General features: G+C 34.4%; 1 protein-coding gene across 1 annotated transcript; it reads left to right on the plus strand.

Annotated features, from left to right (window-relative positions):
- Nucleotides 1-152: 152 nt before the first annotated feature.
- Nucleotides 153-16,166, plus strand: tnfrsf11a (tumor necrosis factor receptor superfamily, member 11a, NFKB activator). Its single transcript, XM_052595878.1, has 10 exons — nt 153-606; nt 4,538-4,610; nt 4,954-5,079; nt 5,274-5,420; nt 6,799-6,883; nt 7,347-7,423; nt 7,510-7,614; nt 7,707-7,756; nt 10,903-11,602; nt 15,857-16,166. Exons 1-10 carry the CDS (start codon nt 532-534, stop codon nt 16,141-16,143), a joined length of 1,725 nt encoding a protein of 574 aa, XP_052451838.1. The 5' UTR covers nt 153-531; the 3' UTR covers nt 16,144-16,166.
- The last annotated feature ends 1,912 nt before the right edge of the window (nt 16,167-18,078 follow it).

The raw sequence follows: 18,078 nt of genomic DNA on the forward strand, positions 1-18,078 counted from the left end.
ATCATATTTTGCATTAAAAGTTTTAACTTGACAGTCTAATCAAAATATGACTCGAGAAAGATACGTTCAAGGGATACAGTATTCCAGCACTGTTTCGTGTACACTAGCAAAATAGAGTTTCTATTTTTGATTTTGGGGGATTTATAGGAATCTCACAAATGTGTCTTCACCACACTTGGCTCTAAGCGTTAATGCTCGACGTGGCGCAGTGGCGGTGCAACTAAACTGCTTCAGTGATTGTCTGGTTATATGAACGTCACCCCGTTTATATGTGGACTACTTTGATTACGAGAAATGGGAGGAGCGTGTGAGAAACTGAGCAGCTTCCACATGACTGTAGAGCAGTGGAAACACAGGGAGAGTAGCAGTCGAGGTGTGGGTGAGTGGATCATGGGACATGCTCTCAGCGAATGAACTACAGCAGTCTGGAGCTTCATCCTAAAGCGCGCAGACGTCTGCTGCTGAACCTCACTGGACAATACAACAGTACCCAAACTGAGATTACAGAGTCCTGTTTTAAAGTTTAGAAAAATGAGAGTGAATTTTTCAGCTAGTTGGATATTTCAAGGATGGATCACACACTTCGTTCTTGCTCTGTGCACGCAGGTAAGTTTGTTTACTATGTTTTGACAAACGATGACAACACACCAAACCTTTGTCTTTGAATTTAATAGGTAAACCGGGAACTGAATATTATTGGGAATTATAATTGTGTGCACTGTTTAATTTTTGGCCACCACAATTCCAAACTGCCTCATTCCCCTCTGTTTATTTCAGCGCATTGTTGCGAAAACGGGTTGTGTACATTAGCGATGTATATGAATCGAGAATGACTCGTTCTTTTGAGTCGGATCTTTCCAATGAATCCCCAAAACCGATTGCTTGGTTCGATCTGACTGAATCGCCCCAAACGGCTGTAGTGTCAACAACTTAATATATAAGTAGTGAACTGAGTAAGTTATAACCGAATGGGGGAATGTTCAAAAGTAAAACGCATTACAAGTATGTTTGTGAATTTGTTGACTGTTTTGTCATCACGCGCACGTAACGAGCTGGTTTTTAATAAGTCAAGTGACGTAAATTAATTTTAACATTGTTTGACATTATTAAATCTAAAATTAATTATGGCTGAAAGCCTCTAACAAACTAAACTCGGACGCATTAATTACAGTGAGGTCCAAATAATGACTCGATGACAGGAGAATTGATTAATCTTTTTTTGAACCGGTTCATTAAAATGAACTGTTCAAAAGAACCGCTAGTACTTGGATGTCAAGTCACTAATTTAGTCTGTGGCTCAACATTGAAAAGACATACCTTGGCATTTTTGACCGAACGTGCTCTGTAGGTTGGCAGCTCACAAAGTTTTGAGACACTTCCCCACTCTTTCCTTCCCTGCCAGATTCTGAACTTTTCCCTGAAATCTGAATTGTTGCACACTTTGAGGGGAACTCCATGTGGATGTGGCTGTTTCTGGGATTGTGCTTTGCACACTTAAGGTTAAAACAATCATGAACAGTTTTTATTTTTCTTTTTATAAGAAATCATAAGATCTTTCCGCCAATTGTAAATTTGATACTGATCAAATGTAAATGATCATTACATTCCCAGGAATGGTGTAAATCTCCAGATCAAAAACTCCAAAACTCTCAAAAACATGTATTGTTCCATGCAAACATTTCGGGAAAACCCCTAATATTGACATTTGACAACTTCTGTTATTAATCTTAACAAATTTTACCCCCTCCCCTTTTTTTTTCTTTCTCTAAGCCCATTTTAATTCATATTTCCATTCATTTAGTTGTTCTCTGACTCTAATTTTGTATCAGATCAAAATTTTAAACATGTTTTCTGTTGCTTTAACATGTTAGGTCTGAACATGTGTTTGCCAGGTTCTACAATTATAAAAGAAAACGTCAGTATATCTGGAAACTCTTTCGACCTTTGACACTGAGGGGCATTTTCTTCAGATGATGGACAAGTGTTTTGTTAACTAATGATTCTGTTGAGCTATAATTAATTATAAATGACTTTTATTCATATATACAGTTCTAGTATACAGTAACACAGCAATACAGTTTTGTTTTGCATTCATAAACAATAAATGCAAGGCAATGCACGTGACTGATCTGAGTCATTAGGACTGATATCTGAGTGCCTCTGCTATATGCAGCGAGATCCTGCGAGAAAAGATCTCTCTGTGCCCGGTGCATATTTTCTAACATGTAATTTTTCAGGGCGTCTCTGACCATGATCTTATATATTTAGACAATGAAAATATGTTGTGTTGCCTGAGTATAGCCTTACATTAAAATGCAGAGGATCAGAAATGAACTCTGGACATTCCTTTGGGTTTCCTGTGTTTTTTGTCTTTCATGTGTCCATTAGAAGGTCTTTAGGTTCTTCAGAAGTGGTAGAAAAACCCTTAGAATTGTGTCTTCAGCTAATGAAACAAAGAGATTATTTTCAATGTAATTTATTGTTTAAACATTTTTTATTAGTTTTTTTTTCACATTTAGACACACTGTAGTAGGACTAAATATATATCCTCAAAAGTTTGGGATCAGTAAGACTTGTAATGTTTTTTAAAGAAGTCTCTTTTCCTCATCAAGGCTGCATTTATTTGAGCAAAAATACAGAAAAAAAAAAAAAAGTTTGGGGTCAGTACATTTTTATACTTTCTTTTTTTGAAAGAAATTAAAACTTTTATTCAGCAAGGTTGTATTCAATTGATAAGAAGTGATAGCAAATATTTATATTGTTATAAAAAAAATTATATTTGGAATAAATGCTCTTCTTTTTTCAACTTTTTATTCATCAAAGAATCCAGAAGTATTGCAGTTTCTGAAAGAAAAAAATATATAAATATTTGGCAGCATAACTATTGCCATCATTGATACTTCTGATAATAAATCAGCATATAAGTATGATTTCTGAAAGATCATGTAACACTTTACTGGAGTAAAGGCGTATGGAAATTGTGCTTTGCATCACAGAAATAAATTATATTTTAAAGTATATTAAAATAAAAAACATTATAAAATAAGTTTTATTACTGTTTTTTTCAGTATTTTCTGATCAAATAAATGCAGCCTTGATGAGCATAAGAGTCACATAAGATAGTGTATGTGTATATATATATATATATATATATATATATATATATATATATATATATATATATATATATATATATATATATATATATATATAAATATATATATATGTTTGTGTATATACACACACACACACACAACTTGTTTCATTTGAATAAATTGAGTTTTCTTCCTGATGAATATGTGTTTTTTGTTTTAGTGAAGTGAAATAGTCCCTTGTTTAGACCAAACTTGTTGTCATTTGACAAATCTGATAAGGAAATGATATTTCCTCATGAATTTCCATGATACCCATGGATTTTCCTGAGATGATGGATATATCTATCCATAGATCCGTGATCAATTCCAGGAAACCTACATAGAAAAATGTTTGTTTCTGCTTTTTTTGGTTTTTGGATTTGCTCGAGAGAGATAAAGAGAGCTCCAATATTTGATCAGTTGCCTTCTGTAGTCCCTAAACAATATTTCTCTTCCATTTCTATAATTTTAAGTTGGCTGGAATCCAAAAAAAAAAAACGAATGATTTGGCCATGTTGCTCATTTAAAAAGCGATATTTTTTTTTTCTCTGTGCTATGCAAAAAAAGTTGAATCTGAGAATTATTTCTAGAATTATTTCTCTATTTTAACAGTCTACAAAAAACTTTTCACCTCCATGAGAGCCCAGCATGCTGATCTTGGCACTATTTTCTTTTTTATTGTCTTCTCACATGAGTGACGGCTTGATTTTCTCAGATTCGCACTGAATTAAAGGATTGCGTTTAATTCTGCCCTGCTGTTAAACCGTGGAATGCTTTTGTGGTATCTGGAGGGATGTGGGTGATGTTTTTTTTCTGCTTTTCTTCTTGTTCTTTTTTCTTCTTCCGAGTTGGGCAATATCCCTCCACCATACACACACTCCCCCACTCTTTCATTCCCCGATGCTTTAACCACTCAAATGATCCTAATTCCATGAAGATTCTCATCCGACCAGAGCAAATGTTCAATCAGGCCAAACGCTGTGTAGTTTTTGTGTTACAATAGAAATCACCAAGAGGACTGGAGATACAGTGACCCCGAAAAAATATTTGAACGCTTTAGCCAAACTCAAAATGCCATTGTATCAGATTGCGAAATAAGCAACTGGCATTCATTTTTCAAGCAAAATAAATGTAGTGTTTCAGAACTGACTGGTCAAACTTTACTCCAGTCTTCAGAGATGAAACAAACATTTGTTATTATGAGTTAAAAAAGAAACTGTGCTTCTCCCATGGTAAACATCTGTAACTAAAATCCTCCCATGGTTGAACTGTGAATCTCTCGAATCGATCTATCTTTCGGTCTCATCTGTTGAAGTGATGTGTTGCGGTAGTTTGATCACAAGCATTTTATCATATAAGAGCCACTACGTTTGTTGAACTAATGTTGTAACTCTTAATTTCAGGCAGGACTGGCCAAAAGCTGCCAACAAAATGAATATAAGCACAACGGGGGATGCTGCAGAAAATGTGAACCAGGTGAGCAGCAATACAGTCTACTATGTAGGAGACACTATAAAGCAATCCATTCATTCATTTTATGGTGTGTGAGTGAAGCCTGTCTGGGAAAACTAAGATCAGGTCTAAATATACTCGTTTTTTCCTGTTAAAAAAGCAGAAGGATAAGAAAAGAGGAAGAGGCCTACACACACACACACACACACAAACCATAACCTATGATGACTTCCACTATCCACTATACAGTTCAAAGAATATCATCTTTTGCAACATGGACTCACTGACCTTTTCCAATGAGCAAAACAGCAAGCATGTGTACGTCTTTGATGAGCAAACTTATTACACAATGTTTATTTCAATGCAGGAAAATACCTTTTCGCTCATTGTGATGGCAGTTCGAGCACAAAGTGCCTTGATTGTGGCCGTGAAGAATACCAGCCGGACTGGAACAGTGACTCTAAATGTATTCCTCAGAAGTTCTGCGATGAAGGTCAGTGTCACTTAGGGTTTTTCTCAGTAGCTTTGGTGTATTTCTGTTCATTGACATAAATAATTATTTGCAAATATTAAGGATGATTCGAGAAATGCACCAAAGCGACTGAGAAAACTGTAATATGTGTAAAGAAAGAATATTGATTAAATGCGTGTTATATTTTGACACCACGCATTTATCATTCTCTGCAGGTAAAGGGTTTAACCGCACTCGTCCTCACAACCCTAAATCGCCTGAACCGTGTCGGTGCAAGCAGGGTTTCCACTGCTCTCTGATCAACTGCGAATACTGTGAGGCCATTAAAAAATGTCCTGCAGGAGAAGGAGTCGTAATGGGCGGTAAGACATGCACAGATTTGACAATAAAAAAGATTTTATCATTTTAAATCTTATTCTGGGGCAAAATATTAATAAAGGGATAGATCATGACATAAATAACATGAAGGTGAGTATATGATGACAGAATTTTCCTTTTAGGGTGAACTATCCCTTTTATGCGTTTATTCAGAAGTTTAAATTGGGAGACATTAATCATATGCCTTGTAGATAGATGAAGTGCACCCGTGATTGAGAGTGCAGTAAATCAGATGTTCCAGCTCTGTGGTTTTGAGCTCAAGATTTAGTGCCAAATGGAAAGGAACATTATAATACAGTTCACAGAAATATATCTGGACACGCTGTAGTTTACAATTTATCTTTAGCATCTTGACATTTACAGAACACTGTAATTAACATTTAAAAGCATCACAAGGCTTTCTATAACTTTCTTTTATACTTTCTATGAATCTATCTATCTATCTATTTATCTAGGTGGATGGATGGATGGATGGATGGATGGAAGGATTGAGAAATAATGGATGGATGGATGGATGGATGGATAGATAGATTGCTTGATAAAACAATAGATGGATTGAGAAAACGATGGATGGATGGATAGATGGATTGAGAAAACGATAGATAGATAGATAGATAGATAGATAGATAGATAGATAGATAGATAGATAGATAGATAGATAGATAGATAGATAGATAGATAGATAGATAGATAGAGAAAACAATAGATGGATGGATGGATGGATGGATGGATGGATGGATGGATGGATGGATGGATGGATAGATAGATAGATAGATGGATGGATGGATTGAGAAAATGATAGATAGATAGATGGATAGATAGATAGATAGATAGATAGATAGATAGATAGATAGATAGATAGATAGATAGATAGATAGATAGATGGATGGATGGATGGATGGATGGATAGATAGATAGATAGATAGATAGATAGATAGATAGATAGATAGATAGATAGATAGATAGATAGATAGATAGATAGATAGATAGATAGATAGATAGAGAAAACGATAGATAGATAGATAGATAGATAGATAGATAGATAGATAGATAGATAGATAGATAGATAGATAGATAGGTAGATAGATAGATAGATAGATAGATAGATAGATAGATAGATAGATAGATAGATAGATAGATAGATAGATAGATAGATAGGTAGATAGAAAGTTGATGATGGATGAATGGATGACTGAGGTATAGAACGATGCATGGATGGATAGTAACTGTGACGCTTAAAACAGAAACACAAATGAGAAGGAAAATAAATGCAATTCAAGTTTTTTTGAGGGATAAATACTTGTACAAATGTGTTCATTCATCCATTGATAGTATAATTCTTTATCGCTCTCTTTTTTGTAGAGATGGACAGAGCTTCCTGTGTGCATTGTCAGTATGGATATTTCTCAGATTCCCTTTCAACAGAAGCCTGCAAGAAATGGACCGAGTGAGTATGCCTCTTATATAAGCTTAAAAAGTCAATACAATAACAACTCCATAGGTTTAACAACAACTGGGAGTGTGTGCCACAAACTGAGTCACACACACACACACACACACACACACACAACTGTTCTTTAACTGGACTCATATGCAAAGTCACAGCTCTCATTCTTACAGGCGTTGTTTGTCTGGGGAAGGTCTCAGGCCATTTTTAAAAGCCCCCGCAGTCTTACCGCATTGTGGTATTATGATTAATTTCGCCACCACTTCCCCTAGAAAGAGCCCCTTTTCTTTTTGCTCTTTGTATTTGCGGTTCCTCTTACAAGAGAAAATTGGGACCAATCAAACCAGAAGTGACCAGACTGTTGGGCTGCCCTTTGTTTATACGTCTAATTCTCTTCCAGTTGTAAAGCTTACAGTATTTCCTAAGCATATTCATTGAGTTGATATATCTAATTCTCTTCCAGTTGTAAAGCTATCGGCAAGACGGAGAAACAGCCAGGAAGCTCTAAATCAGATGTGATGTGTGGAGTCCATTCTCCTGGTAAGTTATTTCAAATGTTTTGTATTTGTTGAATTGAATTCCCCTTCACAGAGTGGTGTGATGAATAAACCTCCTCATCTTCTCAGTGATGACCCCCTGGGTGGTGGTGGCCATCCTCTTGGTCATCATCATGGTATCGCTGGTTGTTCTATTCTTGTTTTGCTGCAAGGACAAGCTGAACTTCCTCTCAGGTAAATTTAGTTCTGGGTCATGTTTGTTTGCTACAGTTTGCGGTAGATTCTTGTCTATGTTGTTGATTAAAGTGTATTTCCTAACTCCACAGTAAATTTACGCACCTGCGTCCAAAACCTGAAAGGAAGTAGGAATCAACAGGTAAGGAAGTATATCTTAAAACTCTAACGATAACTATATTAGCGTCCACAATAACAGACTTTAACATTCTGTTTATTTTAAGAACACATAGAAGAAACATTATTTTAAATGCACTTTTTTTTGATTGGCTGTCACTGTTTTTATCAGTTATCAGCTGAAAATAATTATTCTGAAAGTGACTCAAACAATATTGTGTTATTGTTATAACTGTGGTGTGGACTGCCCTATTATCATAAAATGATGATTACCAACCATCATACTGCCTTCAAACGCTGTCCTATTTATTTTATTTTAAATCATTGTCTTATAAAACAGTTAATTTATACATGTTTTTTTTATTTATTGTTTTTATAAAACGGTCATACATTTTTATATTTTTCAACCAAAAGCATATTTGATCAGAAACTAATGACTGAATGTTAAAACTAATTTAGTTTTGATTGTAACAAATACTAATTACAATTACTTAATTTATAATTTTTTTTTTAAAATAAAGAAATAATTAAGAAAAAACTATGCAATTTTTTTTTTATCTTGATGAGGAATTTTATTTTAGTTAATCATTGTATGAAATTTATGGAAATATATAATCTTTTATTATAATCTTTATATACAGCGGGGAAAATAAGTATTTTACACATCAGCATTACTATCAGTAAGGGTATTTCTAAGTGGGCTATTGACACAAAATTTCCACCAGATGTAGCCATCAAGCCAAATATTGAATTCATATAAAGAAATCAGAACATTTAAGTGTACAAGTTGAGTCATAATAAATAAAGTGAAATGACACCGGGAATAAGTATTGAATAAACTTTAATACTTTGTAGAAAAGCCTTTGTTGGTGATTACAGCTTATAGACGCCTCTTGTATGGAGAGACCAGTCGTCTGCATTGCTCAGGATTGATTCTGGCCCATTCTTCCACACAAATGGTCTTTAAATCTTGAAGGTTCCTTGGGCCTCTTTTATGAACTTTGATCTTCAGTTCTCTCCATAGATTTTCTTGATTTTTCTTGACAACTTGATTTTCATTTTCAGCTTTCTGGTAGATGGCAGCAGATTTTTATCCAGAATGTCCCGGTACATTTCTCCATTCATCCTGCCTTCAATAATATGAAGTCTGCCAGTACCCCTTGCTGAAAAGCAGTCCCAAACCATGATGCTTCCACCCCCAAACTTAACTGTTGGTATGGTGTTCTTGGGGTGGTGGGCAGTGCCATTTCTTCTCCAAACATGGCTTGTAGAATGACTGCCAAAAAGTTCAATTTTGCTTTCATCTGACCATACTATAGTCTCCGAATAATCCACAGGCTTCTCCAAATGCTCTTTCGCAAACTTTAACTGAGCCTCAACATGCTTCTTGTTCAGCAATGGAGTCTTGCATGGTGAGCGTGCATGGATGCCATGGCGGTTCAGTGCATTGCTTATAGTTTTCTTTGAAACAACAGTACTTGCTGATGCAAGGTCTTCCTGAAGTTCTGCCCGAGTGGTTCTTGGCTCTTGGAGAACTCTCCTGGTTATTCTTTGAACTCCTTGGACAGGGATCTTACGTGGAGCACCTGATCGTGGCCGGTTTATGGTGATGATTTACGGATAATGGTCCCCACAGTGCTCACAGGAACATTCTGGAAATGCGCCTATAACCATTCCCATCAAAAAACAATAAGATAACGAAGATCTTGAGAGAGTTCTTTGCTTTTACCCATCATGAAGTCTTTCCTGTGTGCCTCCTGGGTAATGAGTAGCCTTCATAGGCCATCAATTAGGACTAAAGCAGCTGATATCAATTAGTACTGATAGGGGGCAGGAGGTGTTTCTCAATGTCAAGGAAGGATCATCGGAAGCCAGTATTTCGAGGATGCTACGTCATCTACATCCGTTGAAGGACTGTTCCAATGTCGAGGATCCTCGGAATTTCAATCAAGGACCGAGTCCTTCGTTCGAAGAATATCCCATACACAGGAAAGGATGCATATGTGTATCCTTCGCGCTTTTCGCGCTCTCAAGTCACCCACAATCCTATGCGCACAGCTTTGCTATCTAGTTCAAAAATTCAAAAATGTCGAACGTTAGCGTAATCGGAGCGTTTTTATTTACGTTACCAAACATTTGTTATAACTGTAGTAAATATAAGTAAAGTTTGACGTTTAAATGCCAGTACAAATTACTACTGTATTGATATTGTAAATTATACAAATACAAATGGTTAACTGAACCGGATCTGTCATTTAACAATTGGTTGCGTCAACGGCATTTCTTTTATAAATAACTAGTTAAGCTGTCCAAAGTAATTTAATGATACCATTCACAGCGTTATTCAAACGGACCTTTTCACTGACGTAATGACGCAATTACGTGCACTTGCTAGCCCGTTCCATTTACGTGTTCTCCGAATGCGAAAGAGCAGTCTTGCCTAGCCTCTGAAGGAAGTGACTTGGAAGGATCAGTCCTGCCAAGGAGGTATCCTTGACATTGAGAAACGCCTAGGGTTTCTCTCTCAATACTGACAGATTTCATGTGATCACCTGGCTTTCTATGCCATTTTGCACTTTGTTATCTTCATGTGTTCAATAATTCAATACCCGGTGTCAATTTTGTGTCAATAGCCCACTTAGAAATCCCCTTACTGATAAAAATGCTGATGTGTCAAATACTTTTTTTCCCCGCTGTATGTGTGTATACACACACACACACACACACACACATATAAACATTTGTTTTTTACTTTTATTTTTTAAATGTATTATTTCTATACTTTTTACTTGCATAAACATTCACTATTACGTAGAGAAAGATATTAAATATTAAACATGAAATAAAAGGGTTCATCAATAGTGTATATGTTTATTTAAAAACTTCAGCACAAAATTTATACTATTTATAGTATAAAGAGTATTTATACTCTTCATATATAATTTTACAAAACGCATTTTTTCCAAAATAACCTGACCGACCCAATAAATGTGCATTTCAAGGGTTGTATTAGTTTTCATTACTAAAATTACTCAAATCTGTGTATTTTTAGAAATGTTTATGTATCTCTTCTGGGTCAGAATGGACCTAATGCATTATATGGGCTAAAACTTTAGAGTTATTGATGTAGTTTTCGTACTTCAGGCCCACACTGATCTGACTTTCTTTTAGGAACCTATGACTTCATACCACAGTGGAAACGGTCCACAAACCCTCCCTTTGATTTGCCAAGAACGAACCCCGCCAGAGTCCCTGATCACGTGTCCCAGCACCCAATTAACCATTCTTGATGAAACATCGACTTGCACGGACCAAGAACAAGACCAAGACCGAGCTGAAACCTCGTCAGGCAGCTCCAGCGAGGAATCCGGAGGTGGGTCTGCGTCTCCTCTGTCGGGCAGCTCCTGCAGCTGTGTAATTTCAATGAAGGAGCCCATAGAGGTCGGAGAGAACGAGGACTGCAGTCAGCTGGTGGCCACGGGTTTGGCGACATGCTGCTCTTGCAGGCCAGGAGACGCCATCGGAGAAAACGTGCAGGTGGTCAGCCTGAAAGAGCCTCTGCTGTGTGAGAGCTGCTCGTCGGACGTCCTGCTGGATCTGCAGTACTCCCATGAGCTGTATCTGGACTACAGCAGCCCTTCTGGCAAAGAAGCCATGTCAGAGATGAGAGGCGTCCAAGGGGACCAAGATCCAGTCGCGGGGCTGTATAGACAGAACGAACCTTGTTGCTGCAGCATAGACTCCACCACCGTACCTCCTCTGCCGTCTGTCAGCGCTAATGACCAGGGCCTCTCGCTGATCCACAGCGATGACCACAAACTGTCCGACCCCGACTTCCAGAACCAGTGCTCAGAATCAGCTCTCACATCAGGTAAGACATTAACACATGTGGAAATAGTGTCAAAACAAATGAAAAGCTGTCTGTGCATCTGAGCTATTTGAAGCTGTTGCTTCATAGTGCAGTACCCATGAATCTGTTCAAATCTTTAGCACATGTGTTTGTGTCAGATTTACAGGCACAGCCGTGCGTTCTATTCCAGTTGGACAGATACAGTATGATATTATGAAAGATGGGAAATGATCAGCAGCCTCAGTAATAGCAGGTCAAAAATGCACAGAGAGATCATGTAACAGATGGCCAAGCTAATAAACTGGTAGCACACTGTTGTATCGGCTGATGTGTTGCACTGGTTTTCTGGCCATATATCATGGTTCTGCAATGATGGATCCCTGTGTAAACTTTCAATTAAAGGTGCTAAAATGCAACCCTTATAAAATATGATTCTTTCTTTACTAATGGTTATAGCAAACATTAATAAATTCCTCAATATATATATATATATATATATATATATATATATATATATATATATATATATTAGCTCTGTCAAATTATTAATCGATATTAATCGCATCCAAAATAAAAGTTCTGTATACTGTGTATATTTATCATGTTTCTATGAATACAAACACATGCATGTATATATTTAAGAAAAATATCTTATGTTTATATATTAAACATATTTAAATAGAATAAAGAATATTAACATATAAATCTGTAAACGTAAATATTTTCAAAATATACACTCTATGTGTGTGTATAATTTCTACATAATAAATGTACACTGTACATATACATATATAATGTAAACACAGTGTAAACTTTTATTTCGGATGTGATTAATTGCGATTAATTTGACAGTTTGACAGCATATATTTGTATATATGTGTATATATATATATGTGTGTGTGTGTGTGTGTGTGTGTCTGTATAAATAATGTATAAATGTATTACAAATATATTTAATCTAATGTAACCTATATATAATCTTCATATTAATAAATTATAAATATCATTGTATTTATATTGGGGAAAGAATGAAAGGACAAATTGAATTGTTTGAAAATGACAGGAAAGACATTAAAATGTTATAAAAGATTTTATTTTAAATACATGTTGTTCTTTTGAACTTTCTGTTAATCAAAGAATCATGTATCCACAAACATATTAAGCAGTATAATTGTTTTCAATATTGATTATGATAATATATGTTTCTTGAGCACCAAGTCAGCATATTAGAATGTTTTCTGAAGACTGAACGTGACGCTGAAGACTGTGATGCTGAAAAGTCAGCTTTGCATCACAGGAATAAACTGCATTTGAAAATATATTTAAATAGAAAACAGTTATTTTAATTTGCTATAATAATATAAACACTCAAAGTTTTGAACTGTAGTGTATATATTTTAAATAATCTCAAACATTCACAAAATAAATCCTTACACTTCAATAACACATTACTTAACAGCGTCTGTGTAACTCGTATTCCATCCCCTTGATATTAATTCAATCTCCACCGAGGGGTTACACAATATTTACACATGTCTTTCATTAGTGTTCTTCAGTAATATCTTATAAATGTAAATACACAGTAACCTGAACACTAAAATAAAGTGTCATGTCTTGTAGTAATAATTAGAACAAGCACTTTCAGGTCATGTGCGTTCCAGTAAGTCGTTTTCGTGAAAATATGGCAAACAGCCACCGCAAAGAGGGGGTGTAGGGTCCTTTATGGACCAGCGGTAAAATGACTAAAAGATGTGTGAAACATGAGTCATTTACAGTCTATGTGTATATTCAGAGGAAAAATAGGAACCATACATCTTCTCATGTAGAATTTTTAAGTGGAAGGAAGCAGATTTGTTGCTCAAGAGGAGTCGACACAAAAACTGCTGTTCAGTGCTGACATGGCATTATTAGCTTCCAGTTTGTAATGTAGACTATTTATGTGAACCACTAACGTCTAAAGTAGTAGTGTAGTGTGTTCACGTTCAGCAAGACTACAAAGAAGTTTGCTTTGTATGAGTGGAAAATACAAATCTGGTTGCAATATATACACACACACACACACACACACACACACAAACACACACATATATTAGGGGTGGCACAGTTCAACTTTTTCATGGTTTGGTTTGTTTCACGGTTTTAGAGCCACGGTTTCGGTACAGTTCGGTATGTGCTATGTTTATTTAAAAAAAATGATACTTTCAAAAAAAAAAAAAAAAAGAATATTCTATCCAATTACAAGCAATAGCACAAAAACATACAATAGAGTAAAGATATAAAAAAATACATTTTCTGTTTTTTTTTTGTTGTTTTTTTTAGTTAGGTCTAGCAAGTTTTTAGGTACAGAAATTGAATAATGTGATCAAATGTAAAACAGCATTGCATATTTGACTATAAATTAAAGATTATTCTTTATTTCTTAAGTTATAAAAGCTTTTTAATCAAGAGCAGTGAGTGATTTCTTTTTGTTGCTGTATAAAGACTGTCACTTTAAGAGAATACACTGATACAGCAGTATCAGTTCAGCTGGCTATGTCTGACGGGCATTTTGACATAAATTTTGTCTGAATTTGTCCATTTAAACACAATACTTAAGAGAGAGCTTAATATTTGCGCGCGTTCTGAGGCATGGGTTTGCCCGCTTTGGATGAGCGCACGCACAAATCTTTTCATTTTGCGCGCGAGCTCGCGTACTTTGGATCTTAAATGTTTAAACTGGCAAAGCTTAAATGAGTTTAGTTTAAACATATTAACGTGTGCTATTCGGGTCTCTGAACAGAACCCGGATGATGACGGAATAAATTACTGTTCATGTTCCAGCACAGGGCATTCGCTTTTGAACAAGAGTAAATGATTTGTCCAGGGTTATTTATATATATATATATATATATATATATATATATATATATATATATATATATATATATATATATATATATATATATATATATATATATATATATATATATATATATATATATATATATTAATACTGTCAAACGATTAATCGCATCCAAAATAAAAGTTTTTGTTTAAGTAATATGTGTGTGTACTGTGTATATTTATTTTATATAAATACACACACATAAAGCATTTATATAATGTATATTTGTATAAAATACTAAAGTAATGACATTATAACATGTATATATTTATTTTTATGTAAATTATATGTATATTTAATATATAAATGTAAGATGTCTTTCTTAAATATATACATGCATGCGTATGTATTTATATATGCATAATAAATATACACAGTACACACACATATATAATGTAAACAAAAACTTTTATTTTGGATGTGATTAATCGCGATTCATCATTTGACATCATTAATATTGACAACATTAATATATATATTATAGACACACACACACACACACACACATACATTTATTTCTTTATATTTTATTTTCTTTCTGCTAGTATCAAAATGTTGCTCCTATTTGTTAAGTTACAGTTGAAGTACTAAAATACTAAACAAAATATAAAAGATCTATAATAAAAAGTAAAACCTAATAGAAGCTAATACAAAAATGTCAACAACAAAACAAAATTACTATAGCTAAAATGAAAACAAAAAAAAATTACTAAAATAACGAAAAAGTTAAACATAATGGTAACTACATAACTACACAACAAAATCTAATAAAAATGACAAAAACAAAACAAAATTGCTAAAACTTTCAAATTAAAACTGATACAGATAATATAAAACAATACTAAAATAATGACATACAAAGAAAATAAAAGCTAATAAAAATGACAAAAACACAATAAAATTGCCAAAACATAACATAAATTAAAAATTAAGACAGAAAATATATAAATTACTAAAATAACTTAAAAAATAAAACTTAAAAAAAAGAGCTAAGATAAAACACAAAACAAAATCTAAAGCAAAATACAAATAATAATAAAACAAATATAATTTAATTAATAATACAAACTGTATAGACCTTTAAATAAAACAAAAACCAATAAAAATGTAAAAAAAAAACTGAATGGAATAAATGAAAACAGAAAATATAAAAATTACTGAAATAACTAAAAACTTAAACTTGATCAAACTAAATGGGCATATTAAAGAATACGAACTAATAAAAATGACAACAACAAAAATATTAAATATATAAATAAATGATACTAAAATAACAGTGGTGTTAATTTGTCTCCAGGAAAGGAATGAATATTTAGTTCATGGAAATATAGTGTACTGTTTCTGCCAGCTTCCGCTAACACTGGTTCTGATGCGTTGTCTATTTTTGGCAGGTCAGGTGACAGGAAACAACAACACTACTTTTATCTCCAGCGGGCAGGTGATGAACTTCAGCGGTGAGGTCATCGTGGTATACGTCAGTCAAACGTCACTGGGGAGCAGCGGAGGAACAGACGAACCCTTCAGCTGCCCGGTTCAGGAACAATCCAACGATGACAGTTTTCAAAGCGAGCCCAAATCTAACCTAACCACAACACCGCAGGCCAAGAGCAGGAACGGACACCTGGAAAAACACCTGCCCGTGCAGGAAATGACCAACGACTGGTCCTGGCAGAAATAAAAAGCTGCAAACATCTCCTACTAGACTGGAATTGACTTTGCTTTCTTTTTAAATGATAACTATTGATTAATAATGGGCCTACGACAGCCTGTATAGCAACTAGAGTGCTATTTCATGAAAAAATGCTATGCATTTGTTGACCTATGTATTTATATCATATAAATAAGGTACTTCTTGTCAGTCAGCTTTGAGAGGAGCTCACTCTAATAGATCGGGTGACAGTAAAAGTCAAGAACATTGACCCTAGAATGTCTCATTTTCAGAGAACCTCTATGTTGAGGAGCCAAATATAGAGCGGCTTGGTGCGACAAGAAGCCAAACTCAGGCCAAAGACGATGAAAACGCAGCCAGATGAAGCACAAACACATCCACCACAACAAAAGTGCCATGTTTTTTTGTCGTCCCTTTCTCTCGGCCTTCTGAAACCGAGCAAGCACATCGTGCCTTAAGTCCTGAACCATTTTTGGATGTTAGTAACATGGAAATGAGAAATGGGGGTTTTGCTGTGTTTATATATTTTAAAAAAACTTAATTTGTAAATGTTCATTTTTGTTTTTTGGTTATTTATCGTGCCTTTTTTGTTCCGCTAACCTGACAAGTCAATCTGACTGGAGCAGAGCTTAATCACGAACATTATTATATATAACGTTAGTGATTGAAAATCGACGATTCTCCACCCATTACTGTAAATAAAGTTTGTTTGTATGAAACAATTTCTTTCCCTTAAATGAGTGATGGTATGAGAAAGGTATTTGATTTAGTGATAAGCAGTGTTTACTGCTTGTGTCTCACTAACCACATGTGCAGTAAAACCTCTGTATTTGAGAAAAACCAATGTTGATATAAAGCCTTTCTAAATAGCGGGGAATGGCTAGCAGCTGTCGCGAGCTCAATGCAAACATATAGTCAGGAGCCGCGTGAGGTGAGAGTTCCGCCGAAGGCTGCTGGATGTTTAGCTGTGATTGGAATAATCATGAGTCTGGGATGGCAACAGAAACAAACACTGAGAAGTGTTGTTGAGTGCTGTCTGCCAAAAACAGGAAGTTCTGACTGGTTTAATGTGGTTCTGCTGAAAGAGCCTCAGGCACATTTGATAACTCGTGACTAGTAATGACTGTTGGATTTTAGCGCCATCTAGTGGAGCGCTACTGTAAGGAAAGTACGGGTTATTCAACTTTGGCCAAAATGATGATTAGATTCATTATAAAAGCATAGCTATTTACCGAAAAATAATAAGCATGACATTTTAAAGACTAAATGTTGCTTTCAAAATTGATTTATATGCCATTGCAATGTTATGAATTTTTATTTGAAAAATATTTGTCTACCCACTGTTCTAATTCAAATTAGTTTGTTCGTCTGTACAGTTTGCAGGTTTTGTAATTAATTTGTCATTTATACCGTTCATAATAAATATATCTAGAAGGATACATATGTAAATACATGTGAATTAAAGAACTAATTTAGGCATCAGTATATGGACTGGTGGTTAGACACGTATGTTTATTTATTAATATACTTATTTTTGATATTATTCTTTATATAGAACAATTCAAAGTCTTTCAGAACTATTATTTCAGCACTGTTTAATGATTTTTTTTAAATCAGAAATTATGCAATTAAATATAGTATAGCAGAAGTAGTATAACTATACATGATATATAACATTAAAATGTACTCTTTCTTTTTGATATATGATTTGACTATTTGTTAGAAATTAATCTATTAGCAATGTCAACAAAACAAACAAACTCTTTTCAGAGTCTTTCACCAAAAATACATATCATTGATCATTTATATTGACAATTTATTATAATTTTATTATTACATATTTTTACACACACACATATTTATTTATTTACGTCAGACATTATAATATAAAAGATGTTTAATAAATAAATAATAACTTCATTAAAATTACAACTTTAAAATAAG

Source organism: Carassius gibelio, chromosome B24, assembly GCF_023724105.1.
Source record: "Carassius gibelio isolate Cgi1373 ecotype wild population from Czech Republic chromosome B24, carGib1.2-hapl.c, whole genome shotgun sequence".
NCBI classification, from domain to species: Eukaryota; Metazoa; Chordata; class Actinopteri; order Cypriniformes; family Cyprinidae; genus Carassius; species Carassius gibelio.

Excerpts from the sequence above, each read along its gene's own strand:
- tnfrsf11a (XM_052595878.1), top strand. The coding sequence starts at position 532 with ATGAGAGTGAATTTTTCAGCTAGTTGGATATTTCAAGGATGGATCACA. Across the intron at positions 5,080-5,273 it reads TCAGAAGTTCTGCGATGAAG|GTAAAGGGTTTAACCGCACT; the intron begins GTCAGTGTCACT and ends CATTCTCTGCAG. Across the intron at positions 7,424-7,509 it reads GTGTGGAGTCCATTCTCCTG|TGATGACCCCCTGGGTGGTG; the intron begins GTAAGTTATTTC and ends TCATCTTCTCAG.